The sequence below is a fragment of the Pieris rapae genome, chromosome 12 (assembly GCF_905147795.1).
Source record: "Pieris rapae chromosome 12, ilPieRapa1.1, whole genome shotgun sequence".
Taxonomy (NCBI): domain Eukaryota; kingdom Metazoa; phylum Arthropoda; class Insecta; order Lepidoptera; family Pieridae; genus Pieris; species Pieris rapae.
In genome coordinates this window covers 8393560-8418146 of record NC_059520.1, presented here as the reverse complement: position 1 = coordinate 8418146, position 24587 = coordinate 8393560, and the positions used below count along the sequence as shown (strand labels likewise).

Genomic DNA, 24587 nt, shown 5'->3' with positions numbered 1-24587 from the left:
CTTGTTCATTACCTGAACATTGGTGCTCTTATTACACACTACCCTCTTACCTGTTTAACTTCTATCCGACATCCATACTCAGTGCGAAAAGTGTATACACATTACAATTTATTTAAAGACATTTACAATAGGAACTGAAAATATAGTTCGAAAGATGCTAATTTGAGTGATTTGTAAAATTAAAATAATAAGAAATAAATCAGTGGAACTACAATCGTCTGTGCCGCAGCTTTCTGTATCTGTTTCATGATTTGCCGATCTTGCAAGGAGGTGATGAGGCTACTGCCTGACACACGCCATCTGAGGGTAGCCGGTTTTCTCATGATGTTTTCCTTCACCGTTCAAACGAATGTTAAATGCGCGCATAGAAAAAAAAAAGATGCACAGCTGGGGATCAAACCTACGACCTCAGGGATGAGAGTTACACGCTGAAGCCAATTGCTCTCTGTTTTGTAAAAAAATAATATTAATTAATGTTTGTGCTAATTGCAAGATATTTGGTATAATTCTCAGTCGACGATCAGCCATCGAAAACCTAATGGAAATAGAAAGAGTTAAAGAAACATCCGATTTCGATATTTCGAAAATGAAAAGTTGAAATGCACTCGACAAATGAAACGTAAAATCGGTCTTCGGTTTAACGTAATTAAAGCTGTTTGAAAGTTTCTGTTGCACTTCAGATTCGTTTGTGTTATATGAAAAGTCAATAGGGAACTTTGGAAATCGGATATTTCAACGAAAATTTTGCAAATATCATTTTCGACTGCGGGCGCTCGGTTCCTGTTTGGAGCATTTAGATGCCGATGTAAACTAAAATTTCTATCGAAATGAAAAATCACCACTTACATAACATGATAGATTTAGGCCTGTACATACCGCCGCATTGTCCGCACTGCGCTCTGCGTATTGTAGACTGTATATCGTGTTAAGGACGTGTTCACACAATTTAATATACGTCCATTCTTAAACGAAATAATACTCAATACAAATGTTTCATAAATTTTAAACTATCAAAAAAAGTATACACAGTTAAATTGCGATAACATATGAATCAAAATTGATTATATAAGTTGATATAATAAGATGTGAGGAATATACGATATCATTTTCTATTCCTATGTCTTAAAAGAATTGAACATCTGTTTAGCTACTTGTTTCTTTCGTTATAGCCATGATTACGCTGTGATGGAAAGAGACAAGTCTAGTTAACTCAACTTCGAGTAAATCGGGTATGAATGTAAACGCAAAAGTATATTGACGCGGCTCAACACGTGATGATAAAGATGTAATTATTTGTATTAAATCAAGATTTATTATTACATGTGTAACATCGTTGTATATTATTTTATTATATCACCTATCTCTTTTCATCCCAGCGTAAACACATTTGACAGAAAGATACAGAGTTGTTGACTAATTTTGTTTTTATGAAGACAGGGAGTATTTCAGTCGCTAAAATAATCTTTTAAAACTGCACTTTTAACTATAATATAATTTTATAGTCACGTAAATAATAAATAAAGTAATCATAAATTTGTATCGTATGTTTCTAGTTTTAATTATGTTTTAAAAACTATTTACGGTCCAAAACATCATCGCCACAGATGACTAAAGTTGGGTTTTAAAGATGACGTCATAGTTCCAGACAATAAATCAGTATTATAGAGCGGGGCTGTAATCTACACATAACTTGTCTTTGTATTTGCGTTTGAGAGACACGCTCAGTGCCATTGAGTCGTAAACACAAACGGAAAGTTTTTATATGAAAGGTCTTAAAACAATCGGGGGTCGAGTATTTTTCACATATATATCATACGCATAGGCAGCACGGCCACAGAGCCAGGTAAAATTACAAATAAATACCTCATTTTTAGAACAATTTCGCTAATCTATACACACGATTCCGGGATGCGATTGTCTAGTAGTTTCTCCTTGATAGCGTCGACGTTCAGATCCGTGGCAGGCGCGTGTGAGGATCTGAGAGAGGCTGAGGCACTCCTGCCGAGGGAGACGGCAGGAATTGCGGTTCTGGCACCCCAGGTCCACGATGCCCCCGGCCCGTTACACGCCTGAAATTGTATTTTTTATGGTAAATCTACAACTATAATATTATTAACAGATTTATAAACAGATTAGTGCTTTTTTCTAGAATCCGTGCGGGTATGCTGTTTATTTTTTTTTAGCTATTGCCATCAATAGCTCTCGGATCCGAGTATTCGGCACCCGACGTGTTAGATGCCGACCACTCGGGTCCTAAAAAGGTTTTTTTTATTAAAAATAATAACACATATTTTCAAACATTCATATTTAATTAATCAATTTACAATAAAAAGTTTTGGTTACCGGCTATTACTTTGTATCCATTGTTTAAGCATTCAACATTACGTAATGTTTTGACAATCATTCTAATATGGATAAAGTTTTACCGTTCAAACTGTCACACATAGTAATAGTTTAGTAAAAGTTTTAACAGTACAGTTTCGCCCATAATTATTAGTTGCAACAAGTCGTTCCGATTTGTTGAAGGACATCTCACATCTCAAAAGCTTTCTGTCTTCTTTAATAGTCCATGCGTCATTGCTGTAAGGCCAGATGTAACATAGTCAAAGTCGAACCCTCAATTTGATACTCATGTGGCGACAACTGATACGTTTTCAGTTTATTTAAAGAAACATTTTGAAGAGTATGAGTAACGCTAGTAAAAGTAGAAGAAATTGGAAATTAAAAAAGGAAAATTATAGATACGAAGAAAAATTATAGAAATATAAGAATAATAGTAAGTCGTGTTTCAATTATTATAATAATCATACTTAAATATTAACGTTCTTGTTTTTAATATGTTCGATTGCAGATTGCATTTTTGTATATCACGCATCTGACAATATGCCTATCGAATTGTACTGTATTTATTCATGGAGATTTTAATCAGTAAGTTTAAATTATGACTCTTATTTAATTTAAAATTTTATTTATTATTATTATTTTCGTTATTCATATAAAAACTTCAAGATTTCCTTAGCTAGATTTACAAGCTTATATAAAAAATAATTAACGGGGAACATTTAAGCAATTAATCAGTGACAAATGAAAATACAAGAGCGAATTGCAAGGCAGCATTGTTTTCTGTAACATACACTCGGTTAATTTTTCACCTTAACTATCATTAGTCAACTACATTGAGGCAAGTAAACGAGCGTTTTTTAAAGGTATGATTTTTTCTTTCTATCATTTTTTTAGAGCTAAGTTTATTCAACGACAAGCAAGGTCATAAGATCTTACTTACTTTCAGTTTATACTGAAAGTTGCTTCGAGTTAAAAGGTTTAAAACTCTTGTAGGGCCATAGAGAAATTACCAATAAATACAGAATCTAGAATCAGTTCAGAAATCATAATCTGTTTTTGACTATTGTACGTAATATTGACTTATTTTTGAAGTTATACTTCATTTGACGTGTTATGGAAAAAATAAGTGATTAAATTTTTACGATGCTCTCACAAAAACTGACACCTTGAAGTTAGCTAAAGTCATCATTTTAGTTTTTTTTATATATTTTTTTACTAGGCTTTATTCAACTAGACAATACGTTATAATAAAACGTTCAATGTATTTAATACCTTTTTTCAATTATTTGTGTCGTTTCTCCACAATCGTAGGATAAAGTTTTTCAAAAGATTTTTATCGTGTTTTGCTAAAGAACTTCTAACACGTGTATATAACTACATACTCATTCTTTTAATTTTAAATAAAATGGGTCATATCTATATAAATTCAAGTATTTCTAACCTTATGCTTTTAGTTCTAACCTTTCTTCCCACATACAAAAATTTCAGTAATGTTTACTGTAAAACGCACATTAAACCTATGAGACTGAATTTCACGTTCTCCTGGCCTACACTCTAGTCCACCTGTGTGGTGCGGACAAAAGAACATCGCGATAAAACTATCGCCTTAATTAAAAAGCTCCTCAGCCCGTCTCGGCGACACGGTTAATCAACGAACAGGTGAATTTATCGCTTCGAAAATCACGCTTAATTTTCCATTTAAGACTTATATAAGAAGTGCTTGAGAAAATATGAAATATACTATCGTTACCAAACACCGCGGGATCTCTTACTAAAATTTTGCTTCTAATCTGTATTAGTAGATGTTTAGCATGCTCCCAAATGCGCCATAGCAAGCGTTTCTTAGAACTTTGATTATCAAAACTCCTTCTACATCCGTCCCTAATCTCTATTGAAATAAGCAGATATTTTTGTGTTCAGGCCAATGCATAGCCATTCTCTATTCTATTCTACGTATGAAACGATTCCTCCTCATGAGAGGTCCACATGAGTAAAGTCGTATGTAATTATTTATTTTGTAATCTATCAAACAAAAATTATATACCAACAATTGCAGTAAAAATATAGCCAGAGACGCAATATACAATATTTGTCAACAAAAAGGTTAAAAAATGGATAATTTTTGAGTCATTATATTAAGTTTTTCTGATTTTAGATTTTGTTGTATGTTGTGGAATTAAATTCTGCATTAAGACGCTCATTAGGTCCGTTGTAAGCAAGCTCTTAAATTGTGATCAGACTTGATAAATGTCCTTTTGTTCGTTCTGAATTAAAATTTTATTTTATTTCCGATACGTTGATCCATTAGTGACACATGAGCATTTCCTAAACCCTCTCTTGTTTTAATGTTTCAAATTAACGCCCATAACTAATCTATGCAAAACCCTTAGTTTCTTAGAACCCGGTTATCCGACTTTAATTAGGTACTCCCAGAAGTTAGCTACACCTTTCACGTGCCAAAATTAGACCAATGAAAATTGTTGTATTATTTAATTGGTTTATATTTCCACAGCTATAAATATAAACGAACACAATAAAAAGTTATTAAATGAAAAAAATATTATATATAAATTCTCGTGTCACGGTGTTTGTGGTTAAACTCCTCCGAAATGGCTTGACCGATTCTCATGAAATTTTGTGTGCATATTGGGTATACCTGAAAATCGGACATCTTTTTCATCCCCCTAAATGTTAAGGGTGACATTTCCTATTAACTAATAAATATAACCTCTAAATATTTCTTTTAAATTTTTAGATTAATTTTAATTTTATTATCAACTGTTTCAACAGCATTAAAAATACATACAACCCTAAATTTTCAACCCTCTACGATCAACCCCTATTTTTTATTATACCTACATGGCAAACGGACGTTTGCCAGGTCAGCTAGTAATATAATAAAAATAAAGTACTTGTGAGCAAATTTTAACAGTAATTACCGTAAGTTCTGTTATCATTACATTAACATAAACTCTATCTTTACTGCCCGAAGAGTACTCGTTAAGATGTTATATCGTCAATGGGTCGTAAAGAAGTTATTGGGCATCATAAAGATACCACTGGCCACTACGTACCGACTGACTCAATCGAACTCGTAAAATTGAGGATCTCCAATGACAGAACGAGCTTATTTTAAAGGCCCACTCAGCTGTAAAGTTTGGGAATGGATTCAGTCTGAGACGAAGATATAGGCTAAATTATTGGACTGGATTTACTAGCGTACACATAACATACATTTTATATAGATTGCTCCAGTTAAAAATATCTAGTCTTAATATACGGTAGTTTCATAATAATTTACGAATTCTATTTTAAGATGAATTGATCCCAGGAGCTGTAGATATAATTTATGTAAGCTGTAAAGCTAGGAATATGGACCAGCTATAAATGAGCAGAAATTGTTTAGATGTTATTGCAAAACATATAATCTTTATTAATAATATTTTTGTTTTCATCAAAGTTTATATTTTGTATTTTTAATCTTCTGGAACATGCTATTTTAATGCCCTTCTAAATTTATTATATTGCGTTTGACGGTAATCTATTAATTTATTTACATTTTGTAGGATGTATATAAAACAAATAATACATAAAATTTATAAGGGACGCAATGGGTGGCCTTATTGCTAACAAACATTTTCTAGGCAACCCTAGTAAGATAAAAAACTAAAATAATAATGGTTAAAGTGCAGGAAATGCATAATAAAATCTTATTTTTTTTATAATTACCAAACATAGTCTAAAATAATACAAAAAAGTAATAATATAAACGAAAAAGAATATATTTAAACTTTCAATAAATTGGTAAAATAAAGTTAAATTAGATAAAGTCTAACAAAAGGCTTTTATTATCATATACATGAATACAAATAATACAATTATTTCATTTTACCTCAGGACTAAGATTATTAAACAATTTCATTAATTGTGATATAATTGAAGGATTATGGGTCGTTTATCAAAGAAACGATAGTAATTAGCACAAATATAACTTTTATTTGGTAGGAAGATGAATGACAGCAAGAACACTTAGTTACAATCAACCTTCATATATAGTGTTGCCACCTAGTTAAATTTTCAAAAACTATTTTACTTAAATTGCTCAATACTCCCACTAAAATTTAAACTAGGTACAAATATAAAAAAAATAAACTCCTACTGAAATTAGAGTTGTGAAAAGAAAAACAAAATGTGATCTCTTAAATAGATAAAAGCTTGAGTTGGTAACGCTTTAGTTAACATATCTGCTAATTGACTGTTACTAGGAATATAATTTAGTTTAATTACACCCAACTCAACCTTTTCCCTTATAAAATTAAATTTCACATCTATGTGTTCGGTTTTCTTATGATAAACAGGATTGCTAATTAACTTAATTGCACTCTGATTATCAACATACAATGGAACAGATGTAATATTTTCACCTAAATCTAATAATAATTGCTGTAACCATAATATCTCTTTTGCAGCTTCACAAGCAGCTACAAATTCTGCTTCAGTTGTGGAGAGAGCAGTAGTCTTCTGTTTCTGGCTACACCATGTTATAGGTCCCCCATTCATATTAAAAATATAACCTGTAGTAGACTTACGCGTATCTACATCACCTGCAAAATCTGAATCCGAATAGCCAGTGAGATCACTACTTTCTCCATAACATATACATAAATCTTTAGTATTTATTAGGTATCTAATAACACGTTTAATGGCATTTACATGTTGTTGACTTGGATCGTTTACATATCTACTCAAAACATTTACAGCAAAAGAAATGTCAGGCCTTGAAACAGAGCTCAAAAATAACAAGGACCCTATAGCTTCTCTGTATGGAAAATTAATAATATTTTCATCCATTTTCTTTGAAATAACAACATTTACATCTGCAGGGGTACTGGCAGGATTTGAATCACTCATACAAAACTTCTCTACATTTGTTTCTTGCATTTGATTTTGTTGTCCTAATGTCTTCACTTCATCGTCAATGTATATTTGTGTAATATTCTTCCTTATCTCTGGAACATTATGTTCTAAAAAAATTACATTTCTTGATATTTTAACCTTTTTGGTTTCTGGATTGAACATCCTGTAATTGTTATTATCATACCCAATTAGTATCATTTTCTCACTCTTTTTGTCAAGTTTAGTTCTTAGCTGATTAGGAATATGGACATATCCAATACTTCCAAACACCTTCACATGGCCTATATGAGGTTTGATGCCGTTCCATAATTCAAATGGTGTTTTCTTAGGAGTTTGGCTGGAGGAAGTCCGGTTTAATAAATATACTGCACAATTCACAGCCTCAGCCCATAATTCCAGTGACACATCCCTCGCGTACAACATTGAACGTGCACTCTCCACAATGGTACGGTTCTCTCTTTCAGCACGCCCATTTTGTTCTGGTGTATATGGCGCAGTACACTCATGAATTATACCTTCTTTGCTGAGATAGTCATTGAAGGTTTTATTCACATACTCTCTTCCATTATCAGTATGCAATATTCTGACACTATGCATGTACTTATTTTTGATCATAGCATTGTATTTCATGAATATGTCCATCACATCACTTTTATGTTTGACAAAATATACATGCCTGTAACTTGTAGCAGCATCCTTAAATAATATAAAGTATCTCATACCTTGGATAGATGTATGACTCATAGGTCCACAGACATCACTATATACAAGGTCACCTGGCTGTAGTTCTCCTCGTATAGATTTGTGAAATGGAAATCTGCACTGCTTTCCATATGCACATGCTTCACAAACAAAATCAGTTTTATCACTGTTATTCAGTTTCAAGCCTTCTACCACATTATCAGTACTCATACTCTTGATTTGTTTTAGGTTAACATGTCCCAGTCTTTCATGCCACATTTTAATGTTATTTTGATCACTTTGAACTAAGTTACAGGTATCTGAGACCACAGCTTTAATTTTCAATTCGTATAAATTATTTTCTGTTATTGTTGCACACATTACTAAGTCATTGCCTTTGTAAATGAATGCACCAGAGTCTTTCTTGATAATGATATAGGATTTACGCATTATCACACCTTCTGAGAACAGATTTCGTCGCAAATTCGGAACATACAATACATCATGTAGTTCACTGTTCTCCCACTGTCCATTGACACATCTCTTTATTAACACCTTGCCAATGCCAGCCACTTCCACTGATTGTTTGTTTCCTAATGTCAATGATTTCTGGTTACATTCCAATAATTCTACAAAGAACTCCTTTCTATAGGTCATATGTGCAGAGGCACCACTGTCTAAAATCCACACATTGTCTTCAGCTTCATGGAATTTGGTTTCTACATTAAACGCTAACAAGTCTGCACCTTCCTGTTGAGGTTTTCTATACTTGGATTTCTTTGGAGCACGACATTCTCGAGAAAAATGTCCTCGTTTCCCACAATTATAACATTCAAATCTGTGTTTACTGTTTTTATTTTGATTTGAATTACTAGCATTTCTATTCAGCTCACTTTGTTTTGGGCTATTTTTACATCCTTTCTTAGCCACAAGAAGAGCGGTTTCTTGTTCTTCTTCACACTGTAAACTAGCTTCTTCATCTAACAAACGAGCAGTGAGATTGACAAGAGTCTGTTGCTCTGGATCCAAAGACATCCATGCTTGACGGAGTGATCTATACTTATGAGGCAGTGTTCCAAGTATTTTTGTTATCACAGCCATTTCACTAATACTTTCGCCACTTTCTTTTAACTGCTTGGCCAATGATTCCACTTTAGAAATGTGTTGAGCTACACTGTCATTTGTAGACATTTTATACTGATAAAACTTTTCATGGATCAACATTTTACATAATTCACTCTTCTGTTCGTATATTGATTCAAGTTTTGTCATTATTTCCTTAGCAGTTTCACAATTTTCTATTAAAGTTATTTGTTTGAAGTCCATCGAAGATGTTATAATAAACATGGCCATGCCATCATTCTTTGTCCATTCAACATTATTTCCAGCCGGTTTAGGCACTGAAATATCAATCCCTTTTGCTTTTAGGGCACACTTTATCTGGAATTTCCATTGCCTAAAGTTATTTCCATCAAATTTTTCTAAGTTTATTGACCGCATTGAATCCATTTTGAGGTTATTTTGTCAATTTCTTCACAATACGATTGTAACTTTTTCTTTGCTATTTTTCTTAAAACTTTCAATTGCAGAATCTACTGGGCCCATAACCTGAAGGATTATGGGTCGTTTATCAAAGAAACGATAGTAATTAGCACAAATATAACTTTTATTTGGTAGGAAGATGAATGACAGCAAGAACACTTAGTTACAATCAACCTTCATATATAGTGTTGCCACCTAGTTAAATTTTCAAAAACTATTTTACTTAAATTGCTCAATAATAATTATTACTATCATTATTATATATTTTTGTTATTAATTTCTAACTGAAATATCAAATGTATTGTTTAAGATAGAACGTAACGGATAAATGTGACGCGTAACCCTAAAACGTGATGGTCATTGTAAAAAAATATTCAACTATCGAATTTAAATCAATCAAACAGTTAAGAATCCTTCAAATCCAAACGTGGAAGAGCATAAAGCAGATGAACATTTTCGCTGAGAATTAAGCCACACACCATTAAAATATTCAGCGCAAACTTTCCAAGAATTAAGTCGTGTGTAAAACCTTAAATTTATTCGTTTCAATATTAAAGTAAGTAAAATCCAAGAAAAGCGAGATGTCCAATTGATTTGTGTCTTTAATTTCCCAAGTTTGGCGAGAACTATTTTATATCAGCGGATCACGCACTAAAACACTCAAATGCATCTGCTACGCCAATATCGCATCCATTATTACAAATTTCCGCCATACATTAACGCTACCATTGTAATTTTAAAGCCTGATATCTGTATTATATTTGAAAATATACGATCACAATATAAGAATCTAACATAAATACGAACTAAATATTCTGTTCCTGATTTATATTGCGTAGTGCCCTGGCACACGCCATCGACTTTTTGGGTCTAAGCCGGTATCACGACTTTTTTAACCACTGTTCGTAACATTTTTTAATGTAATGGAAGGCAATGGGGAAGGAGTCTCATCTGATGTTCAGTAAAATCACCGCCCGACACTTATATTTCCAGAAGGCTCGAAGGTACGTTGCCGGTCGTTTAAAAATTTGTACTCTCTTTTTTTGACCCTTAATCGATTTGGTTCGGAAATACTTCAGTGGGCAGCTGGTTCCACATACTACTCGGAAACAGTCAATTGGAACATTTCTAAGATGGGAATTAAATGGGCTTCATTATTACTATTTAAACATGTGTCTTAAAAAAACTGGCCAAGTCAGAGACATGTTAAGAGAGTCTATTGATTCACACACTTTTGTAACAATTCGTGAACACAGCCAGTCTCAATAGAGCCTTGGTAAAGTGTGGAACATTATTAACACATAACAAATAATGTAATAATAATCGATTTAAGAACTACACTAATTCCTTTGGTGCTTAGTCATCTTGCTCTAGGAAATCTTTGTCCTTTAAATTTGAATCACGCTTGCTTCAAGCCTTCACCGAAATTACTGAACGATAGAGAATGTGTGGAATTTTAATACGAACTCGTCAAAAGCGTAATCAGTGACGGTTAATGAGTATGTACGTAATTAAAAACCGCTTATTTATTTGAAGCTAAATTTTGAAATTGGAACGGCGTTTGTGCAGTCGAAAATTCTTTGTTCATAAACATTAATGATTATTTATTTAAATATAAATGAATTCATGTGAGAAACTCAAACAGTGGTGAATCAAAAGCTCATAATTATAACGCAAATAAGTATTCGTATAATTTTTTCTATATTAATCGCTGTATCAATCTGATATTTTTATTAAAGAATTGAATGTCGGTTTAATCTTATTTATTTGCGTCAACGTGTTACGCTAAATAACACATACATCGCAGCTTTGGTTTATCATTTTCTCTTAGAATTATAAAAAACATTCTTCCCTATTTTGCATGTACAAAAGTTCGCTAATTATAAAAAAATGCGCGCGTAAAATACGCTGTTTGCAGCGCCTATGCGCTTGATTGGTCCGAGATTAAATTATGAGAAACGCCCTATGTAACATTTCCGATCGCTCCCGAAATTTTTCTTAAAGATCCCTTTGTACAACAAAGGTAGCCTTTTGTTTTGTAACCCGAGTAACAAGCACTTATACTTAATTTTGGGTCACTTTTACGAATTTCCTTTAAGATATAACGAAAAATGAAAGCCAGTGATAAAAACGTACTGTGATCCCATAATCCTTTTGATCCTGCGAATCCTCTTGCGTTTTAATATCACACTTTATTTACTTTTTCTTGACCGATTTGAGGATTGTTTCGTTTGATTACAATTTTATGTGTTGTTCGATGTTAAAATGTTTGGAGCGGTTTTCTAACAAGATTTGTTTACGAGAAACACACGCGTTACGAAGTTATTCTTCTCAAGACATTTAATTTCAGTAACTGTTTTTCTGTTGATTATATTCTATAACTAAATGATAGTAATGAACGTTTAAAAAGAAACTCATAATTTTTGATATTGCATGTTTTTATAATTCGTTTGATAGTAATAGTAAAACCAAATTATTATTTAAATTAGTTAAATAATAATATAAAGGACTGCATAAAATTAGAAAATTGTTTTGTTTGTTGAAAATAATGAATTCAAGATTTATATAAATAAAATCAAAATGAGGCAATAAACAGAGATCTATTTACTAAATAATGAGACTTCTTGAGAAGGCCCAGACTCTATAACAAACCACGGAACTCCGGTTTTAATATACAAAAAGTAATATTAAATAATAAAAAATATGTTCATTTAGATGGAAATTTCAGTTAACTTACAGGTGTAGACAATGGTACAGGTGCCGTCCGATTCGGAGAAGATACTGCTAAACATGGAGCACTGGATGTCTCACCTGAAAATAAAGACATAATTTAATTTCGAATACAGTCTCGGCTTCGCCCAAACATACCGTTCCTTCGTTCAGTTTTACAATTTCAATTAGAATCCAAAAAATGCGATTCAATTAAGAAATTTAAACTTCAGCTTTATTAACAATCCTAAGAAAAACCGTAATTAAAGCTCTATCAAGCGGAGTTACTATGTCGAGTTCATGTTAATCTTGAGAACTATTGGTGCAAATAAAAACGTGTTATATAGCGTCTGATATTACGAGATAGACTCTCAAATTGTCAGAGGGCTCGCAAGTACGTTGCCTAAGAATTGGCACGGTCCTTTCTTGAAGGACCCTAAGTTGAATTGCTTCGAGAATTCAGTGAACCGCTGGTAGTGCGCGGCAGAAACTGCTTTAAAAATTCTCACTTGTGAAACAACGAACGAAATTGATTTTTTCTCTCTCTCTCTCTTATTTCGTTTCTCCTTCGTTTGACAAAATAAATTTATGCTTTAGCCTCAATAACATGTGAAAATCTTGATAATTAATTGTAGCTCATATTACACGTTTGTCGGTTTACCATAGCAGCGCCATCTATTGATTACTTACTCAATCTAGTCGAAAAGTATCGACATATTATGTTACAATCTTTTGGAGTTAACAGATAATTGTGACTCTCAATGAGTAACGGCGAGGCACGTCTAGTCAGTGACAAAAAAAAAACGTTTTTTAATATAAAAAATTGAATTCTTACAAAACATCAGGCTACTTAAAATCAAATCGTCTTCAGTTTAAACAGATCGCGGTCAACAATTAACCATCAAATTTATTACTGTTTGCCGCCGGAATGGGCTGCATAAATCTTCTACGGTTTTCTTGCAGCGGGCTTTTCCGGAGAAAAAAGATTGATTAATGAACGTGTAAGGCCAACGCGACAGATTAAGCCTTGGGTTGGGATGTACGTAATTGTAGATTTTGATGTGGGCACCCGGTCATAAATATAACGCTTCATTTGGGAACTTCTAGTGTTTCCAATTTCGGATGCGGCTTTGTACCGTAATAGCACCTACGTTTGATTTTCGTGTAGCATAAATTTAACGAACAAACGTGGCACACACTGGTATTAATCATTTTTCACTACTTTGACTGTGACTGTACTACTGACCAATTATTATTGATACAAAATCTTATATACAATACTTTGCTAGCATTACTTAGCTTTGTAAAGGCTTGTATCTGTCAAAAAATAACATTGTTTCAATCATTATATCACTATTATTAAAAACCATTAAAAAAAACACTAAATATAAGGAAAAAAAAAACCATAAGTTCAATTAGTTTGAATACAGCCTAAAATTTAATACATCATCAATCTAAAATTAGATTGCTCTATAAGGATTACAGTTATTTATTTATTTTCTTATTTTACAGTACTTAATATTAATGCAATAGAAAAATTCAGAACAATTTTACTTTCAGCATAATATCTACCAATTACCTAATAAAAAACATTTAACAAATTATGAAAACGACCTTTTTAAATTCAATCAGTTGATTATTATGTAATATGTAGAGATGGATTTTTTGGCATAATAAACTCTTTAATGTTGATTGAAAATCTATATTTACCCCGCATACTGAACGTTATATATACACGATTATAATAAGTATCGTGCAGAATGTAATAAAATAATAAGAAAACGTATTTCCAAATTTCCAATTTTAATGATTATTTTATATTTTTACAGTATATTAAAAACGAGTGCGTGTGTATTAGAGCAGTGTTGTCCTAGTGGCTATAACGTACGATTCTCGTACCTTAGTTCGTAGGTTCGATCCCCCGTTATATACCTATATAATTTCTTTCTATGTACATACATTTAACATCGTGAATCGTGAATAAACTGGCTGATCACTTACTTGCCCATTATATTAGCAAAAGTTCATGAAACAGATACAGAAATCTGAGGCTCGATCCAAAAAAGGGTGTAACAAAATATGAATATAATTACCATTTGTTACTCAATCTAAATTATCGGAAATACAAAATTATTCAGATGTAACTAATTTACTAACTGTCTGCTCCATTCACAATTAGCATGATTAGACATATCTGACACGTCCTCAACTTTAATTAGGAACCTCTGAAAATACGCTGTCAAAATAACAAGATTCGTAAACCTTGATTGATCAGAAACGTGTGACAAATAATTAATTGGAGTCTCTTGCAGCGTCACGCCTTCATTAGACGACTCCGAATATTGGATAAAATCGTGAGAGCCTTTTTGCAATCAGACCTATCGAGCCAACCTATAACTTATCCGTGATTCTCCCTTATTGACGATGGAAAAATCTTTTCATTAAATTCTTTGTTAAAATAATGGGTATCTAACTGAAAAGAAGTGATAACTTATATTTTCAGACTAAAAACTAATGTTATAAAATTCTTTCAAAAAAAATTTTATTACCTATTTTTACATTACTATATTAAAAGATAGGGTAGCTATCTCGATTTATACCCGCAATATTATTTTATTGCAAACTAGCAGACTCGGCCAAGCGTTGCTGTGGCTAAGGTTTTTGTTATATTACATAGTAGTAAAATATTAATCAAGGGAAACCGTAGGAGAACTTATGTGAAACGTTGGTACCACGACACGGACCTAAACTAAACTACCTTTAACTCAGCGCCATCTGTTAGAATTGTATCAAATAATAAACAAATGTTAATGTTATCGTAATTTTAGTAAGGATGCCTATTTTTTTTGAAAATGAAATATAGCCTATGTCACTCAGGAATGATGTAGCTTTCCAACAGTGAAAGAATTTTTCAAATCTGCCAAGTAGTTTCGGAGCCTATTCAATTCATACAAACAAACAAAAAATCAAACCTTTCCTCTTTATAATATTAGTATAGATATTTGTTTATTATTTGACACAATTCTAACAGATGGCGCCTTGTTAAAAGTACCAACGTTTCAAATAATCTATTTACCTTTCACATAAGTTCTCTTATCGATCATAGCAACGTTCGGCCGAGTCTGCTATTATCATATAAAAGTTAGACATGAGCTTCATTCACTCACAATTTTTACTTTGCATATACGAGAACTTAAAATGCGTAACTTTCTATAAAGATAATGAAACAAAATGATTACCTACATTTATTTATGTCTTCTCTTGGTTTACAGTTGTAGAATTCGCAAAAATAAAGAATCAGAGTGAAGTAAAAATACGTAGTCCAGAAGAAATAATTAATAGACTCCGCGCTGCAATAATGTACCCAAGTTTAAACAAATTGTTTTCCTTAATAGCACTACTTATTTATTTTAAATTGTTTATTTAATTGCAGTATTTACTTTAAATTTGCAAATACCAAAGTCGTTATTAACAACAGTATCACCAACATCACTGGCTATTTAAATATATATTATAGAGACTAAAATCTACAAAGAAGTATCTATGTGGTTCTATCAAAGCTATCCAAAGTCAATCAGTGAAAGAAAATATGCTTACATTTGTGAATACCATATACTACTAACCTTTTACATATACTAAGATTTTATTTCGGCCAAAATAAAAGAAATTATAAAATTTTAAAACGATATAATGTAAGGTTTTACGATATCACAGCTGTTGTATTCTGGGCTGTAAATAACAGCCCATTTGCCGATACCAGGATCACACCAATATCGTATTTTGGGCTTACTATCTACAAGATACGTGGTCGTATGATATCGAAATATTGTAACTTTGTCGCAGTAATTCTAAACGCCGGAAGCAATTTTAAGTTTTATTATTAGTAGGGCGAAACTGTGATTTGTCTATTGTAGTTTTGAAATGTTATTTGAATTAAGAATACATGTCGCTTACAGAGTGTGGAATACGCTTTTAGTTTCGTACTAAGCCACGGATTAAATATTTTAAATCTGTTTTTAGATCTTACTATATTCAAAAAAAGAACGTTGATAAATCTTGTTAAATATGAATATTTTTAAAGTGATAAATTGCTGGGGTCAATAATATATTTCAATACTGATTAAAGGTAACTGGAGGAAATTCAATAGTAGATTTAAAAATTATCCCAGTTCAAAAATTTAGTCATTCTCCCAAAATCCAATTGCTTTTGTTGCTTGTAATACATTTCTGCCAGAAGTCAAAATTAAAAATGCCTCAATCGCATCAGGCGTTGACTTTTAAATGCTCATTTCGTATTCGGATTTTGGTGTGCAGCGTTGCGGACAGCGACAATGGAGGCCCCCGGCATGTTTTCAATTGCTAGTGTCGCCCCTGAATATTCAGGACGTCGTCAATATTCATGAAGCGGGTGCTTTATCAAAATATTTTTCAATAAACTCCTTCGACGCCTGTCATTGGATATATCTTCTCGAAGGTGATTGAATCTTATTAAGTCTCGTTACACAAGATCATTTATGTTTAAGTATGTTATATAGAACTCTGCCAACAAATTCTATATTTTAACAAGATCTATGGATTTAACTTTCCTCTATCGCCAGTTTCGAAAAGCGACAGATGACTTCATAAAATATTGCAGTTAAATATTTTCTGAATATGGGGGTAGTTCGAAAAATATTCGCCAAATACCCTCAGTATTTAGTTTAGGTATATTACTTTTGTTTCCTAAAGGTTTTCAGTAAATATATTATAATATATTGTATTTAATTCTTTAAAAGCGTAGTTAAAAGAATATAGGACCTATAACATGATATAAATTGCCCCCAAGGTAAAGGAACAACAGTTTTCTTGTTTAAAATTGAACAAAGTGAATTTGTATCGCGTGACGGCAACGCGGGCGTTCCGCAAACCGCGAATTTCGCGTCATTCGCACGGCCAGCATTAAAATTTTCACAGGAGGCGATGCGGTCTTCGCTCTCCACATAAATCCTATGATACAGTACAATAACGGACAGTGGGGAAATTGTATAATATAAATATGACGGAATTTGGCTGGTCACCGAATAACTTTAAGGAAATAAATATTATCACACTATCTGGTATGTATTGTTGAAGCCTTCTTATATGTACAAAGAAATATGAGAGATTTTAAAATAAATGGTGACTTTCACCAGTATAATAATACTCGAAACAGAACTAATCTGTGACGAACCAGGCTTCAGAGGATAAACCACATCTCATATAGAAATTGTATTCTTCTATACAACAAATTCCCAACACAAATGAAATTATAGAATTACAACTTAATAAATTCGAAATTCTCGTTAAAAGTATATTAACCAATAAAGGTTTTTATAAATTTGATAAATTTCAAATTACAAACTATTCGTATGAGTGAAGGTCGGTTTCTTACCAGTCTTCTTTCCACCATCCGCCCTTGACTAATGATTGTAAATTAAGAATCAAATAAACATATTTTAGTTATTATATTAATGAAGTTATTTTGAGTTTGAATTACTTTTTTATCCCAATGATTACTAGTTTTATTTCGTTATGCATATGCACAGGAATAATTACACTTGAAATTATATTTTAAATAACGGATATATAAATAGCAAATTTATAACAGAAACTGACTTTAAAATCTTGAAGGCGTATTATAATTATCTAATTAAATTATCGTTCAACTTAGACTTAAGTTATAACAAGTAATATATAACCTTTGTAAACAATATACAAAGCCATTGTATAAATAAATTCAATACAACTGTATCGTTTCAACACTGTGCGGTACCCATTTAGCATGGGAGTTTTTATTGGGGCGGGAACATTCATTACTGAACAATTTATGGGACGGCCTGGCGTTATGAATATGAGATGACCTTTTATTTGATCGGTTGTTAAGTTTGAATACCGTACCTATATTTTGTTATAGATTGTTATGCGTGAATTTATTTTTATCTTTATAGCTATATCGTATTGCTTTTTAAGGCTTGAACAGTGCTCAAATCGGTCAACTAGCCCTAGTTTAAATTAAATTGTTGGAAGAACTGTCGCTCATATGCATTTGAAAAAAATATATATTGTGGGTTGAAGCCTACTGTATCGATTGATAAAATCAAAAAAGATAAAAGCAATACCAATTTCCCAAAAAAAAATTTACCATCGAACCGTAGATTAGACATAAATTACAAATTCGCTCCAAAACGGTTTATGCGATTTATTTTAATCTTACACGTATTATTAGATATAGCATATATTATTATTTTGATAAAAAAAAAATTGTATTAATTCGTTTCCTGGGCATGGAAAGTAATAAAAGGTAAATAAACTCAAGCGCAATGGGCTTCCCTCCGCAATTTCACACCCGCGAGCCCTGCATGCGGCTTGTCTTCAGTCCACCTCAACGCTTTGCGACGGGAGGACTACGCTTGTGTGTCGAAGCCAATAATAATTAAATATTTGCGTATTTTAGTTTTTACCCGCGGATTTTTTTAGAAATGTCAAAATATAAAAAGATATATCAAGTGAGGCGAGGACATGAACTTCGGAAATTATTGTATGTTATAAGTATAATATGTATATAAGTACCTACCCAAACAAAACTCAAATTTAGAGTTGTCAAGTTTCAAGTGCAACTTGTACAACCAAGTAAAATAAGTTGCTGAACCTGATACCTGATGGAATCTGAAAGTGGGTACTGGATCTCGAGGATGGTAAGCAGCAGACATACCGTCATTGAGCTCGTTGTAATCAGCTCAGCGAGACGATACTAGAAATGTGACTAAATGAACCTGATGATGGACTCCGAAGGTGGGTACTGGGTCTCGAGGATGGCAAGCAGTAAACATACCGTCATTGAGCTCGTTGTAATCAGCTCAGCGAGACGATACTAGAAATGTGACTATATGAACCTGATGATGGACTCCGAAGGTGGGTACAGAGTCTCGAGGATGATAAGCATTAGACATACCATCATTGAGCTCGTTGTAATCAGTTTAGCGAAACGATACTAGAAATGTGACTATATGAACCTGATGATGGACTCCGAAGGTGGATACTGAGTCTCGAGGATGGTAAACAGTAGACATACCGTCATTGAGCTCGTTGTAATCAGCTCAGCGAGACGATACAAGAAATTTGACTATATGAACCTGATAATGGTCTCCGAAGGTGGGGACCGGATCTCGAGGATGGTAAGCAGTAGACATGCCGTCATTGAGCTCGTTGTAATCAGCTCAGCAAGACGATACTAGAAATGTGACTATATGAACCTGATGATGAACTCCTAAGGTGGGTACTGGATCTCGAGGATGGTAAGCAGTAGACATACCATCATTGAGCTCGTTGTAATCAGCTTAGCGAAACGATACTAGAAATGTGACTATATGAACCTGATGATGGACTCCGAAGGTGGATACTGAGTCTCGAGGATGGTAAACAGTAGACATACCGTCATTGAGCTCGTTGTAATCAGCTCAGTGAGACGATACAAGAAATTTTACTATATGAACCTGATAATGGTCTCCGAAGGTGGGGACCGGATCTCGAGGATGGTAAACAGTAGACATACCGTCATTGAGCTCGTTGTAATCAGCTCAGCGAGACGATACAAGAAATGTGACTATATGAACCTGATAATGGTCTCCGAAGGTGGGGACCGGATCTCGAGGATGGTAAGCAGTAGACATGCCGTCATTGAGCTCGTTGTAATCAGCTCAGCGAGACGATACTAGAAATGTGTTATATGAACCTGATGGTGGACTCCGAAGGTGGGTACTGATTTTGATTGACTCTGATTTCATTTTCGGGCTTAGATATAACATGCTGCACTCGTAGGTTTCAGAACCAAGAAAAATATTTAAAATTTCAACTGGAAGACGAATCGTTGAAATTGATTATTTTTTCAATAAACTCAAAGAAATATAGTGGTATTATAGTAAATATTACCTAATATTTATTTAATATTAAATATTAATAAGTTCATATAGTCACATTTCTATCGTCTCGCTGAGCTGATTACAACGAGCTCAATGATGGTATGTCTACTGCTTACCATCCTCGAGATCCAGTACCCACCTTCGGAGTCCATTATCAGGTTCATATAACACATTTCTAGTATCGTCTCGCTAAGCTGATTACAACGAGCTCAATGACGCTATGTCTACTGCTTACCATCCTCGAGATCCAGTACCCACCTTCGGAGTCCATTATCAGGTTCATATAACACATTTCTAGTATCGTCTCGCTAAGCTGATTACAACGAGCTCAATGACGGTATGTCTGCTGCTTACCATCCTCGAGACCCAGTACCCACCTTCGGAGTCTATCATCAGCTTCATATAGTCACATTTCTAGTATCGTCTCGCTGAGCTGATTACAAGGAGTTCAATGACGGTATGTCTACTGTTTACCATCCTCGAGATCCGGTCCCCACCTTCGGAGACCATTATCAGGTTCATATAGTAAAATTTCTTGTATCGTCTCACTGAGCTGATTACAACGAGCTCAATGACGGTATGTCTACTGTTTACCATCCTCGAGACTCAGTATCCACCTTCGGAGTCCATCATCAGGTTCATATAGTCACATTTCTAGTATCGTTTCGCTAAGCTGATTACAACGAGCTCAATGACGGTATGTCTACTGCTTACCATCCTCGAGACCTAGTACCCACCTTCGGAGTCCATCATCAGGTTCATATAGTCACATTTCTTGTATCGTCTCGCTAAGCTGATTACAACGAGCTCAATGACGGTATGTCTGCTGCTTACCATCCTCGAGACCCAGTACCCACCTTCGGAGTCTATCATCAGCTTCATATAGTCACATTTCTAGTATCGTCTCGCTGAGCTGATTACAAGGAGTTCAATGACGGTATGTCTACTGTTTACCATCCTCGAGATCCGGTCCCCACCTTCGGAGACCATTATCAGGTTCATATAGTAAAATTTCTTGTATCGTCTCACTGAGCTGATTACAACGAGCTCAATGACGGTATGTCTACTGTTTACCATCCTCGAGACTCAGTATCCACCTTCGGAGTCCATCATCAGGTTCATATAGTCACATTTCTAGTATCGTTTCGCTAAGCTGATTACAACGAGCTCAATGACGGTATGTCTACTGCTTACCATCCTCGAGACCTAGTACCCACCTTCGGAGTCCATCATCAGGTTCATATAGTCACATTTCTTGTATCGTCTCGCTGAGCTGATTACAACGAGCTCAATGACGGCATGTCTACTGCTTACCATCCTCGAGATCCGGTCCCCACCTTCGGAGACCATTATCAGGTTCATATAGTCACATTTCTTGTATCGTCTCGCTGAGCTGATTACAACGAGCTCAATGACGGTATGTCTACTGTTTACCATCCTCGAGATCCGGTCCCCACCTTCGGAGACCATTATCAGGTTCATATAGTAAAATTTCTTGTATCGTCTCACTGAGCTGATTACAACGAGCTCAATGACGGTATGTCTACTGTTTACCATCCTCGAGACTCAGTATCCACCTTCGGAGTCCATCATCAGGTTCATATAGTCACATTTCTAGTATCGTTTCGCTAAGCTGATTACAACGAGCTCAATGATGGTATGTCTACTGCTTACCATCCTCGAGATCCAGTACCCACCTTAGGAGTTCATCATCAGGTTCATATAGTCACATTTCTAGTATCGTCTCGCTGAGCTGATTACAAGGAGTTCAATGACGGTATGTCTACTGTTTACCATCCTCGAGATCCGGTCCCCACCTTCGGAGACCATTATCAGGTTCATATAGTAAAATTTCTTGTATCGTCTCACTGAGCTGATTACAACGAGCTCAATGACGGTATGTCTACTGTTTACCATCCTCGAGACTCAGTATCCACCTTCGGAGACCATTATCAGGTTCATATAGTAAAATTTCTTGTATCGTCTCACTGAGCTGATTACAACGAGCTCAATGAAGGTATGTCTACTGTTTACCATCCTCGAGACTCAGTATCCACCTTCGGAGTCCATCATCAGGTTCATATAGTCACATTTCTAGTATCGTTTCGCTAAGCTGATTACAACGAGCTCAATGACGGTATGTCTACTGCTTACCATCCTCGAGACCTAGTACCCACCTTCGGAGTCCATCATCAGGTTCATATAGTCACATTTCTTGTATCGTCTCGCTGAGCTGATTACAACGAGCTCAATGACGGCATGTCTACTGCTTACCATCCTCGAGATCCGGTCCCCACCTTCGGAGTCCATCATCAGGTTCATATAGTCACATTTCTTGTATCGTCTCGCTAAGCTGATTACAACGAGCTCAATGACGGTATGTCTGCTGCTTATCATCCTCGAGATCCACTACTCACCTTCGGAGTCCATCATCAGGTTCATATAGTCACATTTCTAGTATCGTTTCGCTGAGCTGATTACAACGAGCTCAATGACGGTATGTCTACTGCTTACCATCCTCGAGATCCAGTACCAACCATCAGAGTCCATCGTCAGCTGATGATGATGACTCGAATTCGGTATTTTAGCAATACTGACATTAAAAAGTTTTAACCTCAGAACGAATTAAACATGTAAAAAAATCATGTATGTACTAGTTAAATAATTGGCAGCCACCATTTTTTCTAGACCAATATTTATTTATAAATTTTTATATTTAGCTAATAATTGGTTTCGTATTCACGTAGTTTTGTTAGACTATTCACTATTTTGTTAGACTAGATGGCGTTAGTAAATTATTGTTTGTAGTAGAGGTCAAATCCTCAAAGTCATCGGCGTATGTTAGAGTCTTAAGGGTTTTGCATATTTATGGATAATGTAGAACAAATGAATAATTTTATTTGACAAAACTAAAAATATCTTTTTCAGATTTTCATATCTGTTTTATAATGATTTATTCTATTTACCTTTAGATATATTATTATTTATATTATTTATCTTATAGTCAAGTAGGTGATGAGCCTTGACACACTCCGTCAAATTGGGTCTTAGTCAAGCCGCTTTCCTCACGATGTTTTCCTTCACCGTTTCAATGAATGAAAATTGCGAACATAGAACGAAAGTCTATTGGTGCACAGCCGGGGATCGACCTCTAGTATGAGAGTGGCACTTGAAACCAACTCTGCTGATGCTGCAAAAGAAGTACAAAAAGTCTTACTAAAAATCATTTGTAACAAATGATGTTTAGTTACTTTCTATCCTTTTTCTTATAGCACCAGCTTTCGAAGGTTGGCGATTATCATCATTACATTTTTTAAACAACGACTTTGATCTAATCATTACCGAAGATTCTTTAACCAAGTTATACGGCATGTATATATATTTAAAGAACACATGCAGAAAAAAACTACTGATTGTTTTGTTATCTTAGATTGTAAGTAATTTTATGTTACCCTAATTTTTTACAATACTACCCTAAAACTAATGTTCATTAAAAGTCTTAGTAGTCTACAATTGATAATATTATTGTTATTAATAAGAACGATTTATGTATTTGTATATATGCGAATAAAACTCGACTGACTTAGTTTTATTATTAGAATGCTTCCTTATCAAAGGCATACATACATTAATTGTATAATTCAATAGGTCGACTACCCTAATATTCTTTTATGTAACATACGTATCACTAAGATTTGAAAACCCTACGTCAATTTTATTTTTTCTTAGTCTAGCATTGCAACCCTACTACTCCTAATTTTAAGTTAGTAATAACCTCAAATGATTCAACATACGCTACAAAACTCAACTTGGGACTGGCTCAAATATAAATAACACAAATATAAATAAATATCCTAATCACGTAGATTGAAAACGAAGTTTCATCTTATTTATATTGTACACACAGGTAAGTATTGATTTATAAACCATAATTGTTGACACATACGTTTTTACTTTATCAATATATTCCAGCAATGGAACGACAATTTCATTTTGCGAAAAATGAGCATTTATGGAATGATATTAATACTAAGAATTTTTATTTGCCCTCGAATATAAGTATATTTTTAATGAGATTTTTGGTATGAAGAATTTGCTTTATACTATATTATGTCTAAGAATATGAGTATTTAGTAAATTATAACAATAGTTCTAAATGTGTTCGCTTCATGCCCTCAGGACTCCTACTCAATACCTGAAGTTTTTTAGTATTACATCGGCTCTGTTATAAAAATTTGTGCTTGTTAATTTATAAGAATAGTAAAGAATTTCCCCTGTATAGCTTAACTTGAAATTTTCATTCAATTTATTATAAAATTGCTTAAACTACCACTTTAAAATATAAATAGTATTGCGAAATCACTTTAATTAATTCACAAAAACTCTATTCACAAAAACTACTAAAGAATTACATAATAAAATAGTTTACTAATATATGTTTATAAATATTTCTGTTTG

At 33.7% G+C, this 24587-nt stretch overlaps 1 protein-coding gene across 1 annotated transcript in view; it reads right to left on the bottom strand.

The window, feature by feature from the left end:
- Nucleotides 1-1581: 1581 nt before the first annotated feature.
- LOC110995213 (nephrin) overlaps nucleotides 1582-24587 on the bottom strand; it is a 333726-nt gene continuing 310720 nt past the window's right edge. The window contains exons 16-17 of the mRNA XM_045630341.1: nucleotides 12221-12294; nucleotides 1582-2069 (exon numbers count right to left, since the gene is read on the bottom strand). Coding sequence (XP_045486297.1) covers nucleotides 1890-2069; nucleotides 12221-12294 — 254 coding nt within the window. The 3' untranslated portion in view covers nucleotides 1582-1889. The remainder of the gene's footprint in view (nucleotides 2070-12220; nucleotides 12295-24587) is intronic.